Source organism: Anopheles marshallii, chromosome 2 (genome assembly GCF_943734725.1).
Source record: "Anopheles marshallii chromosome 2, idAnoMarsDA_429_01, whole genome shotgun sequence".
Taxonomy (NCBI): Eukaryota; Metazoa; Arthropoda; class Insecta; order Diptera; family Culicidae; genus Anopheles; species Anopheles marshallii.
The window spans coordinates 40,322,488-40,341,978 of record NC_071326.1 but is presented as its reverse complement, the minus strand read 5'-3'; the positions used below and the strand labels follow the sequence as shown (position 1 = coordinate 40,341,978).

General features: G+C 43.8%; 3 protein-coding genes across 3 annotated transcripts; all 3 read right to left on the bottom strand.

Annotated features, from left to right (window-relative positions):
- Positions 1-596: 596 nt before the first annotated feature.
- On the bottom strand, positions 597-1,274 carry LOC128710354 (40S ribosomal protein S29). The gene is made up of 3 exons (XM_053805408.1): positions 1,142-1,274; positions 878-977; positions 597-714 (listed from the first exon to the last, which is right to left on the bottom strand). The coding sequence occupies exons 1-3, from the start codon at positions 1,201-1,203 to the stop codon at positions 706-708; spliced, it is 171 nt and encodes a 56-aa protein (XP_053661383.1). The 5' UTR covers positions 1,204-1,274; the 3' UTR covers positions 597-705.
- Positions 1,275-1,779: 505 nt separating this feature from the next.
- LOC128717956 (uncharacterized) lies at positions 1,780-2,541 on the bottom strand (the record flags this gene model as incomplete). Its single annotated transcript, XM_053811632.1, is given in 4 exon segments — positions 1,780-2,313; positions 2,384-2,401; positions 2,403-2,430; positions 2,432-2,541. Coding segments are annotated over 4 exon segments (690 nt in total), but the record flags the coding sequence as incomplete, so codon positions are not given.
- Positions 2,542-7,289: 4,748 nt separating this feature from the next.
- On the bottom strand, positions 7,290-19,000 carry LOC128717955 (uncharacterized; the record flags this gene model as incomplete). Its single annotated transcript, XM_053811631.1, has 5 exons — positions 7,290-7,784; positions 8,837-8,992; positions 9,092-9,997; positions 12,725-12,852; positions 18,862-19,000. Coding segments are annotated over 5 exons (1,824 nt in total), but the record flags the coding sequence as incomplete, so codon positions are not given.
- Positions 19,001-19,491: the final 491 nt, after the last annotated feature.

Genomic DNA, 19,491 nt, shown 5'->3' with positions numbered 1-19,491 from the left:
TTTGTTACGCATCGGACAGATGCCTCCCTGTAGGGGGAGAGCAAAAGCTTTTAAATTACTTCTCTGCTTATTGAACCGTTGCCAACGGGTGGCGTCTGGTGACGACGACAGTACAAATTAATGGAGGGTCTGCGTGTGTTGACACGACGCTCGCACATATCAGGTCCGACATCGACGAGACTAATTATTGACCTACAGCCGGCGTTGCCGATCGGTTCGAACGACGATTTATTGTTTCGAACGCAACTAATGTAAATAAACACGACCTAGAAAATTGTTCCGATTGCTACGGACGCCACTGGTCGCTGTGATCAGCTGTTTAAACATGTGCAGTTTAACACAACGATCTAAAATTAACTCCTATCCACCTCGTAAAATTGTATCCAGCGCACTTGAGAGAAGGTGATTTACGATCACCGAACGGGGAAAAAAATCCAATTTCAATAAACAGCTGAACTATGTCGTTGTATATTGTTGGAGAAGTGGGCGGATAAAACCAACGGAAAGAATCCAGCAAGATGAAACCGTTCGCATATGTTTCGGCATAACGGGATGATGAAGAATTCCAACATACGGTGGGGGGTTGTGGATTTTAAACGTTATTTATTTGCCGATTTCATTTCCACGCATGTTCACTGCCAGCAAGCTGCAAATATTCCGATCTTGTTGTCATATGCGTAGAGACGTTTGAGAACAATCTCAAATTTAATCCAGCTGGAAGTAAATAAGAGCAAATAGAAACATCTTCATTAGCATCTCATTGTCCTGTGCGACGACCAAGCAGCAAAGCGGAAAGTTTGGCTACGCGCGGTTAAGGGTTAAGAAACACTGATCAACAACAACACTGCACGCATACACCGACACCCCGCGTACGTACCTTCCTGAAGCCGATATCCTTGGCGTACTCGCGGAAGCACTGTCGGCAAATGTTCAGACCGTACTTTCGGATCATTCCGTGGTTGTTGGAGCAGGCACGGCTGTAATAAAACCGGACCAAAACATCAATTACAACAAGGCTCGCTATTTATTCCACCGGAACGCCCAACATGGCGAAGCGGCAGTACACGTGCACAAGAACCGCAAACGCGTCGGAAGCCCCGGTTTTCGCACCGGAAACCGAGCAATCCGGGTTTACACTCACCAGAAACGCGAACCCTGTCCATATTTACGCGGATGCGAGTACCACAAATTGGCGAAACCCATTTTTTCGATGAAATTCTGTACGCAGAAAACACGAACGTGCTCAACACGGAAAAATGCGGAGGCAAAAGAGTTTGACAGCTGTCAGCAGGTTGACAGCTGAAAAACAGCCGACGGTGTTCGAAAACCCGGTTCGAAATCGAGCTCGAAATTACTTTCGAACGACATGTCGAATCGAAAACCGATTTGTTCGAAATTTCAATTCGACACCATTTTGAATTTCAATCATAGTTTCAAGTCAAAAGCCACAAGTTTCTGAATTACAATTCTGCTTCAATGGTTTTATTCGTCCCAACTTTGCTTAAAACTCGTGTGTAGACGATCGTTCGATCGGGCAAGATGTGCAACACCGTGAAGCGTTATTCGAAGAAACGAAGCGTTTGGTCAAACATTTCGGAAGTTTCAATTTGACGGTTACGCGAAGTTAACAAAACAAAATGTAATAACTTTATTGTTGCTCTGCAATCATAAATACGTGTTGTGCATTAAGCAAATGTTGCTCATACTTTGTTTTTCATGGTCCAGACGGTGAACCGACGGATAAATTGTCGTTACGTATAAAAGCAAGCACACGAAATGTTAAAAATGCCAGTTGCGGTGAGTTTTCTCATTCTGCATAATATGCTTGTAGACGGTTACCGGCACCGGGAACGGTTTCGGAACAGGAACTTCAATCTTCTTCAGCACCTCGACCGGAAACGGTTTCTCCACCTCGATCGGGTACGGTTTTTCCACCGTGTACGGGACGGGTTTTTCGATCACCTTCGGGATGACTTTGTAGATCGGTATCTTGATCGGTTGCTCGACGTTCACCTGGAGCGGATAGGGCTGCGGAATGTACACCTTAATGTAGTGCGGTACGGCCACCGGGACTGGGTGTGGTACGGGGACGCCAACCTTCTGGAACACTGGCACTGGAACGGTTTTCGATTTTTCTGACACGCTGGAATGGATTTGTGCTCCTGCTTGGGCCTCTTTCAGTCCTTCGATTGCTTCCAGATATCTTTCGTCGAGCAAACCATCTTCCTGATCGTGATAGACGTACTTTCCGCTCGCTGGAAGGACAGTCGTTTGTAGCAGAAGGAGCACCATCGCTACCGAGGAACAAAACATCTGAAACAAACGAAGGGAACACTGTTGAAAGAATTCTTCAAGAATCTTAAGGGACTTCACAAAAACTCACTAAAGGGCTCATGTTTTTGATACGATCGGCTAATCAAACAAGGATACTGAACTGAATGTAAACGGAGTTTGTAAAGGAATGAACTGCCCCATAATGGTGAGCTGACTTTTTATACATCCACCACCATTGCGTTCGATTTCCAGTAATGGCCCCAGTTTTCGTGCCGATCACCTTCCTCGGTCCGAACGCCCGGTAATCATCGGTTTGGCTTCGTTCGGTCGATCGGAACACTCTTCCTTTCTTCTGCCGGCGAGGGTGGGTGCATCCGGGTGGGTGGAAAAAGTGCAATTGCAACACCTACACTATCGTGTCCGTAACGACAGCACAAAACACCTTTGTCCGCACCGTTTACGAAACGGGTGGAACCCCAGGCGGGGAGACGGTTTGTTTTTCCTTTCACAAAGCTTCCCTTTCCCCCAGCGGCGGATCAACCTTACGGAAACGGCGCACCGTACAACCCTCGCGGAAACGCTCGTATCGTACCGTTGTGCAGTGCAGCTGCTGGTGCTGGGAAATGAAATGGAAAACCGACGGCGATCAACGCGCGCAGCCAGGTTACACTTCCCACCCGCAAGTACGTGCCTTTGATGCGTGCGATGTGATATCGAAGTTGAAACTCGATCGTCCAAGATTCGACTTCTGGTACGCGGTCCTGTTGCACATTGCGTTTTGCCGTTGCGTTGCGTAAATTTGGGTCAATAAGCGGGTGGACGCCCAATGTACGGAGTGCAGTGGGTTAGCGGAACTCGTGGCCGGCTTTTGGCGTTCGGTTGATGCGAATGCGAATAAAGAACATTCCTGCACGAAAACAGGCCCGAGGGTTAGTTAATCTCACTAGAGACGCAACTGTTCGGAGGGTTTGAGCGTAAAGATAAGGCGCAGCGTATTGAATGAAATAGATAATCATTTTTATGTTGAATATGATGTTATCATTATCGGTGAAAGTTGTAGAAAATAGCTGAAGCAGGAAACGAAATACAAGGGAATATGGAGCATTGGAAAAAAAGGGCAGAGATTGGCTGAGCAATATTGGTTCAGTCTTCTCTTCTCAAAATATGGGTACTGCAAAAAGCACCTAAAAGTATGCAAACTATTTTTTAGTCTATTCTATATTCTATTTTTATATAAGTATAAGTTATGTAAGTATATTTTTTATATAAGTTATTTATTAACCTTAAATACCTGGAACATTTTATTCCACTTCCTTCAGACTACTACTTAGGCTCCTATTTAGACCAGGTTCTACTCAAGACGTTACTCTTTATTGTAAGGCTTATTCACATGGACATGTTTTCAAGTACAGTTGCTATATTGCAGCTGAATTTACAATATTTCTACATCACCAGCATCAAATTAAACAATACTTCCACGAGTTTATTCGTAGAAAACTCGTCGCATTGAGAACGATCCACAGTACACAAGGTCACAATTTGAATATAGATTAAAAATAAACAATGCTTATCCATCTCAACGACGCTCCAAGATATTCGTTTGACTAAATAAAAACGATAAACAAGCAAGTACATATGAAATGTAAAACCCTTGCAACGAAAGCCTTTATGTTGTGTCACCCAATGAAACATTCCACTAAACCGAAAAATTCATTTAATTTCATTAGAAATAACGAAAACGCTAGTAAAACGATTCACAACGTTAATTTTTAATCCTTCGCCATATTTAACACACCATAAGTCAATCCAACACACGATGTCGTTGCTCTCTGAATATTGCACGTATCGCGACCGGTATTGTTTCAGCTCAATTAGTTATCTAATGAAATGAAAGGTACTTTATGAAGCGTTGACGGTTTGCTGAATTAGGCGAACAACCCTATTTGCACTAAACGGAGGGGGGTTATCGCGGGTCATTGAGAAAAGGTAACCGGCAAATACACAATTAAGAACACGTGTCAGTCCTTTATTCTGCGTTCAATTAATTTAGTGCAATCATGGTAATAATACAGGTTACACCTCGGGGTTTCATAGGCCGAATAAAAATTCTACGTTTTTTTATGGCGATAGACAAATGGTGGTAAAAGCATGAAGCAAGCAATTTATGTAATTAATGTCAGCGAATTGCATTTTCGCTAAAAATGTGAGCTGATGGATAGAATAGGTAGGACTAGATGGATAGAAAAAATAACACAAGCAGCACATGAAACCATTTAATCAATTATGTACGTACTCCGATCAGTTTTTATAATTAATTTAAAATGCATAACCTTAGGCGCTTTGTCAATATGCCTTTGTGCTATGAATTAAATAATTTAGAACCTCATGAAGCTATGCAATATTTGTGAAAATTTCACTCATTCAAGACTTTCGTAAGGGTAACCTTTTAAAAGATCAACGATTTTATAACCTTTTTAAAATGAAAGATGTATTATCTGCAATTAGTTTATGCAAAAACAAACGTGGCATCGTGTTTAACAGTTTGCAGTTCAAAAAGCAATTTTTTGTCATCATAATTTTGTTTGTGTTCCTTGTTCGACTATACCAGATCGTACATTTACACAAGAGAAGGATGCATTTAATTCGAACCACTGCCTGAAACCGGTTTTTATGGCACGATGAACTACCTTCCGACTGTGTGATTGCTCCAAACGCCTGAAAGTATGCAATACATTTATCTAATTGTCAGTCAGTCCACTCCATAGATAGGAAAAAACGAATCTTTTTCATTTGAATTGCATACTATTTTCTTCTTCATCGGCACAAAAACCTCAAGAAGTCTTGGCCTGCCATTTGTGGATTTCTTTAACATTTACTTTTACTCGTAGCGGGATGGTCATTCCTGTTGTATACTATTGCATACTATCAGGAGTTTAAAATTCATCTATTCATCAAGAGAAAACAATCGAATTGCGAGATCGCCTCAAAAGCTGAATCGAAAATCGGGAAATTAAGCAACAGAAATTTAAAAATAACAAAGGCAACAAACAAGGACAACAACAGTTCAACTGGGAACCTCAAAAACCTCAATCCACGTTCATGTTCGGATGTTTAAAGTGCTAAGAAAAAACCAAATCAAGACACCCCATCATCGATTGAAATTAATGTGTTTTACTTTATCAGTAATAGTCAACTGGATGAGTAGAATTTGCCCTTGTCCGGGCAGCTGTTGGCATAGTGGTGCGCTATGTGCGCGTCTTATGGTTTTTCCACAAGACATTACATACGGTATTGATTCGTATCGGTCACGCGCGTCACACGCGACGCGCGAGTACATTGGGAGTTTCTAGTGTTACGGATAAAAACAACTAATATATTGACCGACTACGACACAAAATTGCATAAACTTGCTCGGTTGCACTTCCCAGCGTAAACTCTTACTGTCTATACCGTTTCTAAGTGAGCAACTTTTAGGTGTGTCTAGGAAATGGGTGCCGTAACAACGGTTCGTCCGCAAGGATGGCCACAGTGCTGCGGCGTCTTTCGCCGATGTCCACCCACTATTCGCGTGTGCATCCATCCGTAGCCGAGCGAACCGTGTTGTACAGATGCACAGTTATTGTTTTGTTATGTTTAATACCAGATTCTAGTAAAGATAGTGATACTACACCTGAATTACCTTATGCCGCTAGTTAAATAAATATGCAAAACCCGAGCGGATGCGATGCATTGCTCGTGCGTTTTAAAAAAACAGAAAACCAATTCTACTACCTACGTACTACAGCACTTGCTACTTGCAGCAGCAATTATGGTTTTTGCCAAAAAAAAAAATACCCGAGAAACAGTCACTATGCCGTTTATACCTATGCCGTAATCTAAGAGGTCAGCTAACTAGCGAGTAAACATGCCCGCTCGTAAACAGTAACGTAAAACAAATCTAGTCCCTACCGTGGGAAGCGCACACGTGAACGGAATGTGCTCGTGCGGATTACTTCCACATTTTATACTATGATACTAACGTAACAAAAGTCTTATAAACTCCAAACAAACCGATTCCCAAATCTGCCCGGTCCTTCCCATACACACGGCAACACACCCACAACACGGAATGGCAATTGGAAGCGATGGGTTTGAAGCGGTTTAGTTCGTAGGATCGCTGTTTAATAAATACTTATGCTATACCATGCATTGAATCCTGCCCGATTGATCCAGGAAGCGGCGCTTGAAAATCTGCTGCGTGCGGCAGAGCTGTGGCAGGGGGGCCAGGTTTAACCTCAGGTGATTAAGCTTACCGAACAGCACATCGGATGCTGCGCGTTGCACTGGCAGGAAGAAAGTTTGTGAGCTTGAAAATGGGTGGCTTGCAATGTATTGCTGTTGAATGGCTCGACTTTAGTTCGCGGTGCAGCATAATTTAATTTGCTGTAATTAAAACACTTTCAAACTATAAAACCAACCAGGACCGTTCTCTTTCAATGTACAGTCCTGGAGAAGAACTTTGCGTTGGATGAGGCAAACAATCGAACATAAAAGCTTCAAACAAGCAATTATGCTGCACGGGCTGCATACTTTGAGGCGCATTCAAAAGCGTTTCAAACCGCCGAGCGGTTAGGCAATCTGTACGACAATATTACTATTCCTATGACTGGGAATCTCTTTTTATGCAGTACGAACTAATGGAGTAATGGCCAGTGAAACGCACGCCCGCGTGTGTTTTATCAGCTACCCCCTGGGCGAGCACCGATAGGTTTCACACTTAAATCACTCCGCACCATCCATCTTTTGCGTTTTTACGATTTCTTCTCGTTAAATTTTACATGTTAAAAACAACAACACAAACCTAAACCCGCTGCCACCGTTGGCGCATACCGTACCGAGTGACACAACCACTTGCCTTACTACCTACAGGCTGCCGCAGCACCCCCGCGGTAGCACACAGACACACAATTTTCAACACCAAAAACGCTCACACCCTGCCACCGTTGAGGAAATCGGTGAAATCAAATCATTTCCATTTACGTCGATGCCGTTGTTTTGTTGTTGCTACTGCTGCCGCTGCTGCTGTTACTGTTGCTGCTTGATGTTGGTGTGACCGTCGTGTTGTTGCTTTGGTTGGTGCCCCGTACGCTTACGGATGGGGATGGCACCAGATCCTGTAAGCGCTCACCAGTCGAACCGGCAATGGTGTTGCTGCTGAGACTGTCTAGCGAACGGGCCGAACCACCGACGGCAACAGCTGTGGCGACGCTGTTCTTGAGTGCTTCCACATCGACACCCTCGGACGAGTCGCCCGGGTTTTTGTAGTTGGAGGAGAAGAACGACAGCGCCTTCATCAGCTGGTAGCTCTTCGACACGGGCAGGTTCGAGTCGTACAGGTTCTTGCTGCTCTTGCAGTCGACGTAGAACCACCAGTTGCACTTCAGCACGGTCTGGTCGAACAGTGTGCTCTCCGGGCAGAGGAACGATTTCATGATCAGTCCATCGTCCGTCAGGGCGCATACGTGGAAGACCTACGGGTGAAGGACAACGTGAAGGATAATTAAACTGCACAGTAGTTGCACGTAAAGCTGAATTCTTATTAGAAACCCAAAATGGCAAAAAAATATTCACAAATGTACAGGATGGCGTGACCGTGCCTTTGCTGTGTACCGTGTGCGTTTTATTTCGAAGTTCTCTCAGCCCCATGTCTGGTTACTAGTGATTTCAGTGAGACATGCTCACTGAATTATGGTTTCATTCATTACCTTCAATTGAACAGACCAAAACGAACAAATATTGTCGGAACTACTTCAGTTGGAATTTTCAGCCGAACGCGTTCCGGACACATTGGGTGACGCTTACTAATGCACCGGTATTTAATGTATGATGATGTTCTGTGGACGGCCTTGCTTTAAATACCCAAACGAGATGTCTAAAAAAGGGATCCAAATGCACTTTTGGAAACCTAAATGCACTCACTGTTAAAGTAGTGCAGCAAACAATTTTATGTAACTATTACGCCTAAAAGTTATGCAAATTGGATAGCATGCACATTTTTAGCTTACTCTCGTTTGTTTGGATCGTTTTTGAAAATTCTGTCAGTTGAGCACTAACTAGAAAATAGTGAATCCAACAAATACCGGCAGTGCAATTTGTGTACGTTGCATGCCCGGAATGGATCATTGTTTGGGCACGTATTCACATTCGGATACATTTTCGTTGCGAACATGCAACCTTTAACCCCGTATTGCATACTGTCAGGCGAACGAGTTGGTTCGTCCTTTCATCGTTGCATTGAACCATGTGTTTGCTGGTTGCTTGCCCAACAGGCGACATGGTTCAACCAACGCCAAGTATTTAGGGAAAACGTGCCCTTGCCGAGTGCGGCTACGCAGTGAGGCCTGCAGGAATTTCTGGGAACGTTTTGTATGGGGTTTTGGACGAGAATATCCACGGTGCCCCGGTTTTCCCGGAAGAGCACTCGATCCGTCCAAATGTGTGCGGTTCTAGCGGGCAGAGGATGAGGCGTGTTTGTTCAACTCCTAGAATTCAATCTCGTACACCACAAAACCCATATACGCACCATACAACCAAGGTCCTCGTCGCCGTACAGCCCCGGGAAGTGTTTCTGCTCGCCGCAGTTAAACGTCGTGTAAGGCAGGTCCACCTTGGAGGTGAAGTTGTCATCGAAGTTCTTGTCGTATCCCACCGGGTAGTACTCTTTCGGTGCGTTCATAACCTGCGGATGAAAAGAAGAGCTTTCAGTGACGATTTCTAAATTCCGTGTCCGTTACAAAAGCCGTCAGCATGATTTGCTTTGGCTGCGTCATTCACTTGCCTTGTGGCCGGCATTGGTCGGGTACCGTCTGGGACGGGGCGTTGTCGTGGTGGTGGTGGTCGTTGTTGGTGTCGTCTGCTGCTGTGCGAAGAACTGGGCCTGAGCGTAAGCAGCCTGCTGCTTTTCGTACTGCTTTTGGGCACGCAGTTCCTGCTGCCGGACCCGAATCGCTTCCTTGATCACCTCCACACTGACGTTGGCAGCCGCCGCCAGCTCCTCCACCGTGTGGCCCATCAGATCGATCTCTTCCCCGTTACCGCCCACCGTGCTTGTGCTGCCGGTGGCAATCGTTGGGCCGGGCTTTGTCATCTGTCGGCGCGGTGGAATGCTCATGATGGAATTTTTGATGACGGACGGCTGCAGCTTATTATCGACCTGTACGACCGGACCGGTCGAGATGCGGGACACCGACTCGGGCATTGCCTGGAAGGCGGGCACCTTCTGGACCTGCAGGTTCGGTGCTTCCTTGTAGATAATCTGCTGATTGGGAGCGTTTGGGAAGGAAGGGCCCGGGTTGCGCGTTGGAGAGGCGCCCCGGTGAAAGGAGGAGGTCTGATTCATGAGTTGACCCTGGAAGGAAGGATCGGGAGTTTGGGCGGTTTTGAGGGCAAAGTTTCGGCGGAGTATGGACGGGTCGAATCTCACCGGTTCCGTTTCCGGCGTCGGCTTGGGAATGGGTCGGAAGGGAGGCACGCCGAGCGGTAGCGAGGTGGCTTTCGTCATCAGGCTGGACGCCGGCGACACGTACACGGGCGAGACGGACGACGGTATCTTCGGCAGCCCACCAATGCCCTTGGGCAGCATGGACGCAGACGAACGGACGGTTACCGCCTGCGGCCGACTTTGCTGGATTGGAACACCCGGCGAAGGGGAGATCGAGGGGGAGGGTAATGATGGGTAGGATGTCTGTAAGGCACATAGCCACGGAGCAGCAACCAACAGTCGGAAGGATTGGGATGGAAAATATGAAAGAGAAAAAAAAGAGGAAGCAGTAAATACCAGTCATCAGTCAGCAGAACGGGACGGGACGGGACTTTCGGAACGGCACGAGCTGAAGTTCATTATTATTGGAACTGAAGTGGATTAATTTGTCATCGGAAATAGAGTTTGTGTTCTACACGTGAGTATGTTTCTGTGTGCGCGTGTGCTTTCTTCGAAGTCCGGGCTGCCGAACAGGGTGATAGCAGGAGGCGAAAGCTTCCGGCGTGGCACCACAATCGTATGAATAAATACGTCCGGAGTCAGTCGGACGTCGGACTGACTTGCCGAAAAGCGGGCGTTGACTCGAAATTACATTTCGTTCGCTCGACCAGTATTAAATTAAGTGAATGAGATTAACCCCACTCAACGGCGCAAGGCGTACGGATACGTGCAAACGGAAGCGTACTTGAGGATGTGTGCGCTAATGAAAACAGACGGAAATAGCGCGCGGTTTTGGTTTCGTGGATGGATACGTGCTCTATAAATAGTGAATCACTTCATATTCATCAACTTTCCCACCCGTGCTTTGCATCCATTAGCTTGTGCTGTAATTGGTCTCTTTTTCTTCTCCTACACCAAAGCTCATTAGATGTCACCTCTGTTGCGCTGTGAGTTATTACACACTGAAGAAGCTGTTCGTTTGACGTACAGTGTAAGGATAAGCAGTCGTTAGTGCATCCGCGTAACGACCTAACCTGGCTGCGATGTCTACCAGCTTCATTTCACGCCTGACTGTGTCCATCCCACGCCACGGAAATGAACGGGAGGAGGCAATTTTCATGGCGTGCAAAATTCCCCGGTACCGGTTTAATAACTTTTGTCACCCGCGTTCGTCTTTTCTCTTGCCGCAAAGGGTTGAGAGGATGCGGCCCACCGTATTCATTCGGTGTCATCGGTGCCAGTGGCAAGAACAGTGATGCATACTAAAAACGGGAAAAGCTTTTGCATACTGATGAAACGGGGAGCTTTCGGAGCGATTCTTGGTAATGTAGCGAAAAATGGCTAGTTCATCAAGCGATTCATCGTTCGGGGCAAATGTTACCGAGGTCCTTCCCCGAGTGTCTCACATTCTAATCTTGTTTTTTTTTCCCTCACCCATCACGTTGTTTCGCCTTCCTGCTAGGGTCTGTTACCCGATTTTAAAGCTACTGTCAAGCGCGTTTAAAGTGCTTTTTAAATTTTTATTGCATTGATAGTCGGGTGCAGCATTCTTCGCTGCTTAAACTTTCGGATAATTTACCGATGCGAAGCCTAAACGACCAACTTTCGGGCTGCTTTACGAACGCTAACAGCTATCGAAAACTTTTGCCAACCATTCGGAAGCTGAACTTGTGTGGGCAGTTTTCCGAACGACGACGAATGAACCATTTCCCCCCATTCCAGTACCGGTACACTGCGTTATGTATGTGCGAGCTACTATTTTAGTATGACTTTTTGCTTCACCCGTAACCCGTAAGGATCAAAGCGTTGCATGATCAAACGTGTAGAGCGTTTCATTGGGGGAGTGCTCTGGGGGGATTTTTTTTTTAGAATTGGAATGTGAAATGAAATTGTGACTATTCAGTTCAGTGGCACGGTAATATCAAATTGTTTGGCATATTATGTTCGTTTGCCAATCTGCTTTTTTGTATTTTATACACATATTTTTACTACCACTTTTAGTATCTATGACAAATGTGCCAGTGAACTAAAAAAAAGCATAACCTCGGAGGACTCTATATAGGACGCCTAAAGGCATGCAATGTTATATTTTTAATTATTTTGATGGTTTTCAGGAAATATTGTTATAGTGGTCATCCTGCGAAGTGCCTTCACCAACACATCTCCTATATCGCGTGATTTGTGCAAAAAAACACTGTATTGCATACCTTCCGGGGTTATCCATTTCCGATACGTATTTCAGCGTTGTATGCCGCCCGAAGGTATGCAATATCAAAGTTACAATTCAGCCTACATTGAGTATGGTTTCTTCGAAATATAATCTGTTGCACTGACACGCACATACACACATGCACACAATTAGTATCACTGTTTATTGCAAAAATATATATTGCGCACACACGGGTGGAAAACCAGCGTGGACCAAAAACAACAAATTGAGAATTACATTACATGAAAATACATCTTTGCACCGAAGTGAAAATGGTAATAGTGTCATAGTATATTTTAATTACTTTTTTCCAGGATCGCTTTACCGATTTGTTTATAGTCCAATATTTCCATGAATCTTTTATTTTTTCAATATGCATGACGAAGCCCCCAAAGTTATGCATGCTGCATTACAAAACTATCTTCTTTGATTGCTTTTACATGTAATTGTTCTTAATTGAATTACTTTTTTATGAGCTGTGATTCAAGCCTCCAATTCACCAAAATCCGTAGCAAAATGACTAACTAGGAAAATAAATTGTTTCCTTCTCAAATATACTCCCCGAACAATTCCAAATCACAGTCAAACAAATCGACCATCATTGCACCCAAACGTGTGGCCTTATCCAAATGGCACTGTACCATTCAGGCGAGAGAAGCGGCAACCCTTTTTTGGGGGTGACATTTCTAACCTCGGCTGTGTGTGGTCGTCTTTGGTTGCACGTCAACAAGAAAATAAAAACAGCAAGGAATAGTGAAAGCCCCGTCACAAACACAACTTACCGGCATTTTTGAAGCGGGCAGGACGCCAATGTTGTTGGCACCGGTGCGAATGTTGAGGGCGCGCCGTTTATTTGCCTCAACGTTACCGAGCGATTCGGCCAGTCCCAGCTCATCTCCGACGCTGAAGCCTACAAACATTTGAGTGGGGAGGGAAAAAATGCAACCAGGAAAGGTCATTATTATGTGATCGGTGTGGCTTTTAATTCATAGCGATAGTTTTGGAAGAGTGTACATCGGGGTGATAGAGAGTGCGAGAGAGGGAAGGGATGCAAGATCTGCGAAAGTAGTAAGATAATCCAGCAGAGAAATCACAAGGGCACGGATATGTGAATCCTTTGCCGTACGAGAATCGTGCCGCTGAAATTTCGAAGCGAAAGGTTGGGTGCAATGAATATTTGAGCACGTGTAGTACGGTGACTGGAGCAACCCTACACAAACTTTGTTCTCCACAGAATATACGTTCTTTTTGCACGCCAAAGTACGTCGCTGGTGGCCGGACGGCATGCATTGGATTCGTATTTATTTTCCGCCCCAAGAAGCACCAAGAAGCCATAATGTTGTTCCTTTTCTTTGCGCGTTCCTCTGGCGAGCAGATCCACAGTCACATCTGGGTGTTCTCCGCTCGGCGATAGGATTTCTTTATTTCTGTTTACCATGCACGCTATTAATACACCATGAGGCGTGGCCTTCGAGTGACTACTGTGGTAGGCACAAGCCTGATTATTAAATCAACATTGAATAAAACAACATTAACCGCAGGCAGCAAACGCAACAGCATCTTCGCTCTCAGTTCCAAGACTGCGCACCAAACGGTGACAGTGATAAACGAGGAAGGATTACAAATGGCTATCCGTCACCGGTGGTCGACCCGTTTATCAAGCTATCCGATTAATTTTTCATCCGAATCATTCCAATTGCGTACATTAATTTTTCACACTTCGCAGTGGAATTTCTTTTGACACTTATGATATTAAACGTTATTCCACCAACAGAGGATACGCAACACAAAGTGTCACGCCTTATCTGGTGGGGTTTGAAACACGAAAAGCCGATTTAGTTGCTGCAGCTGTTCAAACAAACCGTCGATCGATGTTATTGCGTATGCTAAGGGAAGATTTCTATTTTTTTTTTGTTACGGCACAGCTACTAAACGACCGACAAGCAGTGTGTCAAATGCGACATACTGGCTTACACGATGCTCAACTCCACACCGCACCAAGCTGTGGTTCTCATGCACACCGATCAGCATAATTCCTCGATTGAGGTACTTAAGAAAGCGCTTAAGTGAAGAACACCCACACTCCCGATGGTGGCGTGCACTTGACGAACATTTGCCTGTGAAACGTAAACAAACGGCATTGCCGAGAAGCCGTGCTGTTCGAGTTGTTGGCGGGAAGTTTGCAACCAGATTGGTTTATTATGCTTCAGCAAATACGCAAAATCGCACATACACGCAGCAGAGCTTGCACAGGCTTACAAACAGGACGTATCTTCTGGGAGAATATTGCAGAAGCGAGGAAGAAAAAAAAACACACACGCGTACATCAACAAGTTTACGACAGTGATGTGGCACATAAAACATATCTGAAAATATACATATAACAAGGCATGTATTTCCTTTCTTCTCGGTCTCGTTTCGGCCGATTGTTGCACCACGGGCAAGTAAAGGGGGAGGGAAAAAGCTTTAGGAGTTATCATAAAATAAGCTCACCCCAAAAAAAGAAAGTAAAGTTAACCCAAGAGCAACCGCAGAAAGACTTTCATCCGATACGGAACCGTTCCGGCTCAAGGGCCGTAAAATTCAAACCCATTTCATTTCCGTTAAACGATTACGATTATTGCTACTTCGATTGAAGTGCGGAGAAAACGTCATGTCCGTTTGATGACATTGCCATCAGTGCTATCGTTTAAGCGGTTGTAACGCTGCTATATTTAAGTTATCACGTGCTCTCACACAGAAAAGCCGTCGCTTTATTTGTCAAAAAATGAGAATCTTTTTTTGGCAATGGTAAAACGTTCGTTTTTATTGTTTAAGCGATGTATTTCATTAAATTTGCATGTTTGGATACGCACCACAGGAAAAATGCACTTACAAATTGCATACTTTTAGGGGTTTTTGTTAAAAGTGAACTGTGTGCTTTTGAAATTTCAAGCATAGCGCTGAAAGCTGTACATAGAGCAATACAATACTATTTTCATGTAAATTATACAATACAAAAGAACAATGTTATACGAAACCAGATCCAAATTGTATAAAGGACGAAAGCAAACGCTGCTCCTAAAACTATGCAATCACACACTAAACGGAACAATGAGTGTTAAGGTGAGGTGTTAAGAGATCAAGCTGTCTTTTGTCTCCGGAAGAATGTCTTCCAGAACAAAGAAAAGAAAAACAAAACACATTCCAAATCTATTGTTTCCTATTGCGGGCAAAGCTAGTCAGTTAAACGACAGTATGGAGCAACTGTTATCTGTCCGCCACAGCAATGCGCTACTGTTTACCGGAGATGAAAATTATGAAACCGATATGTTGAATTTGCATCGCCCACAAAATCATGCAAATAACCAACCGAATCCATCGGTATGATTCCTCTTTGTAGATGTGCACGCCACGATCGTCATATGTTTGCTAATTAAATTGCATTGCACTACCTCGGTTCGGTTGGGGTTATATTACGCACCGTTACCCTTTCGGTCCGTACACATGCCCACACATAGCCGGTTTTAGAGTAAACACTAAACCGTGAAAACGGGCCTTATTTTCCACTCGGATGGCCGCGTGTGATGCACAACGATGCACCGTTGATCCAGGGGGTCGCGAGGCACACACATCGATGGGCGCACATCAGGAATCCTGGACGGTGGTTCGATGCCATGCGAACAATTTAGCGCAAACATAAGCCATCCCACCCCTTTCCAGTACCCGCCTGTACGATCTACGTCATAAAGCACACAAGCTGCATCGGCTAAATTGGCAGGATCGGACCTGGTTGTCGTCTTTCGGTCGATGGTTTGGTCGCGTTGCAATCGACGTGTGTCGTAAGCCGTGCTTAGCCAGTTATTGTGTCAAGATAAATCCCTCACTGTAAGCAACGACACAACCCCTGCATATGCGTCGAGCGATAATTTATATGCATTAGCCTCGTCAATGCCCTGTGCCACAGTTCTGCATAAATCATGTTCCGATGCTGGCATATAAGCATGGCGAGCGGATGATTGTTCATTGAATTGTGCAACCCGAACGAACCGGTGACTTCCGAACAAAGTGACAGTTTGTACTGTTTCACTGCAATTGTAGCGATATCATTTTATATGAAATACCGGTTATTGTTACGTTTAATCAATTGCAAATGACATACTGCACATGGAACTAAGATCTATCATGCTGCGTCCGTTTAAAACATTTCCCAAGATCCCGTGTACACGATTGCAAAAATCTGCTAATTCTGTGATGTACACCTTATAACATCACTTTCATGCGAATTGCATATTTTTTTCTCGTTAAAACGGCCAGACCGTATCGAGTTACCTTAACACGTTGCTGTATAGTCTGCCCTTGCGCTCCGTATGGGATATTGACTCGGTCCCGTCGTGTGAAGACCGGCACCGCTACTAATACACTACCGGACCAAGCCATTAAGCGTTACAAAAAGCCTGAATATTGTTTTTTTTTTAATTATATAAAAGTATAAAAAGTTTTAAATTAAGTATAAAGTATTTAGAATGTGTTTTAACAGCAAAGAGAGCCTGATCATACAATAATCTTTAAATTAATTTGTTTTAAAAATATTTTAAAATGTGTTTAAGTTAACTTCACACTTTAAAGCAATATTGCAGCAATTAGGACTATTGGGGCTGAAATACTCCTGAAGGTATGCAATCAATGATAATAAAATAACAATTGCGTTGATATAACGTCGGATTATAATAAAATAATAATTTGCATACCTCTTACTAACTCCTCCGAGTAAAGAACCAAAAATCATAACAATACACAAGGAATAAGTCTTAAAGACTGAAAGAAAAAAAATTTGTCAACTATATTTTAAAACTTTGTGTAATAGTACATTACATGCATCATACCAGTGACCGGGACATTCCGATTCGGATATAGAAAGTTCTCATTATATTTAATGGCACAATAAAAAAGTCTAGAACTTATTTGGATATTCCCATGAATCTGCAATAAGGTTCTAATGCAGCTATAATTTGTGGTAAAATATTAACAAGCTTTGCATAGATCATTTTGGATGAAAGACCACAATGAGAGTGCCAAAAAGCCCTATGAGGCTAGCGAGGCGCACTGTGCCGACCACTACGCCGGACACATGCAAAACACAATGGACTCATTACCGTACCATTCTACTTCTCTTGATAACCCTAAACGGCTTGAGACTCAGTCAAAAGCAGTCAAACTGAGTATTGAACTTATGCGATAAATCGGTTGAAAGTATTATAAATTAGGAAATAGTTTTATTCACTCTCTCCTAATCGTAATGGAATATTTACTGAGAGGTACAATTGCTAATTTAATGTAAATGAGCCGTTAAAATGAAACCCAATTTCTTCTTTCACCCCGTCATCAGTACCATGTTGTGATAACTACTTGAAACTCTCACATAATTACTATTCATATTTGATTCAAGCGGGTGATTGCAATGCATAATGAAGGTTGAACATGGGTCAGTGGTGATTAGCCATTAGTCATACCGCGTGATCATAAACAGCCACTCGTCGCACATTGGGGCTTTGTTACCGGGCAAGGGGTTAGGTCCCGCATTTCGCAACAGCCCCGACTCTATCACCAACCGGGACAGCAATCTGTTTCCAGTGGGGAAGAAAATAGAGTTATGTTTTTTGAATGCAGCAAAGGGGGGTATCCTGCGCCTGTGGATACGTTACAACATTTGGCGTCTATTTTAATACGAAAGTGCCGGCTGTGGGCCGCCTACCAGAGGGAGATCATCCCCAGGCACCGTTGATCGAAAGTACATTGTGTTCAATGCATAAGCAAGTGCGACGAAGTCATGCCACACTACGGTCTTTCTCGGAGAGGCTAGCAAGGTAAAGGAAAGCGACGAAGGTACGGTGAGATTTTCACAGATTGGTCACGACTTGTGGGGGGGTACGCCGGTGAGGACCTTGCTGATCTCGCCAAAAGTTTCTCGTCGGTTATCGCGCACCGAGAAAGTTAATCGATTTGCGAAGGGTTCAAGAGGCCCCACACAGGGCACGGGGATCGGGTTTGCATAAAATGTCTATTTTAAAGTTCCTTGAGCACAAACGCCTTTGTGGTACATTATCCAAATAGATTCGAAAAATGTATGCTAAACCTAACATTGGAGAGCTTTGAGTTCCTTTCAATGAAGTTGAAAGCAACGAAGCGTTAATGTTATAGTTGTACAACAATAGATGTACGACTTATACGTTACGACTTACGCAAACAATCCATTTTCAGATAAAAAGGCTCACAAACAACAAGTGATATAGACGACGATGTACAGATATGTATTTTAATGGAATGGATTAGGAAGATTTATCGAATTGCTTAAGGTGATTTCCCTGAACAAACCCCAAGCCTACAAAGGCTTTTATCGACATGTAAAAATGTTTAAGTCGAAACAAGAACTTAAAAGATTGATTCAAATCACTGTCATCCAAATTATTAGCTCCAGAAATGAACGAATTGGAAAAACGTACTTGACTATGTACAAGAGCCCTGATGTGGAACCCACACACCCAACAAGATAACTTTTACAGCGCAACAGGCATGTTTCGTTGCATTCAGCATTTATAACTTCTCTGATCTGCTTACGGGCTTCGCTTATTATTCTCAGAACACTCAGAAAGCTTTTAAGTTGTAACAGGATGGAATCCCTTCACCAAATTAAGGAGGAAAAGCTATTAAAAAGGGGAAAAAAACTAAATTGAACATTGTTAGAAACAGAAAGCATAAATGAAAAAAGGAACATTTCAAAGACACTTAGTGAAAGGAACAAAAGGAGAAGAAAAAATACTAGACACACACTAAAAAGAACACCCTCCCCCGGAAGAAAAACCCAGATCGGAAACAAATAGTGAAAAAAAAGAGTAGCATAACGAACAACAACAAACACCCTGAACGAAACGAAACATACCTAACCCGAAGTGGGCCTTGATGCCGCCCAAGTTCCGCACCCGAAAGAGGCCGGACTTTTTGAAGGCACAGTTCAGGATGAGACCGAAATCGGAATCAAAAACACAGGTACTCTCTAACTGTTCGATTGTGCCTAGAAAGGGGATAAAAAAAAGAAAAGAAAAGAAAAGAAAAGATAGAGAGCGCAAAGAAAAGAAAAGAAAGAGAGAAGAATGGAACGTAAGAAAGGGAAATGGAAATAGAACGTATAGTAATGAAATGGTTAATTTGATTGTTTTGTGGATGCGGACTGTTTTCTTCACGAAACCAAACAAAAACTGCAATAAAGACACACATAAAATTCGAATCAAACATCCAAAAAAGGGATGGTAAAATAAGGACCAAAATAGCGCCACCCTTTAAATGGCGTCATGAGGCCGTGAGACGGAGAGAAAACGCACGAATAATTTCCCGAGAAAAAAGAGAAACACATCTTGTGGTAGCATTGTTGAAAAGCCGTTCCAGGGAGAAAGGATTTTCCGCCGGCTTTCATTGTCCTGAAAACGCTGGAGCTACTGTAGGTGGACGGTGGAGGCAAGTTGTTAAAATGGGATCAAATGGCTACCGGTTCGGTTTCCTGTGCCACGAAAGT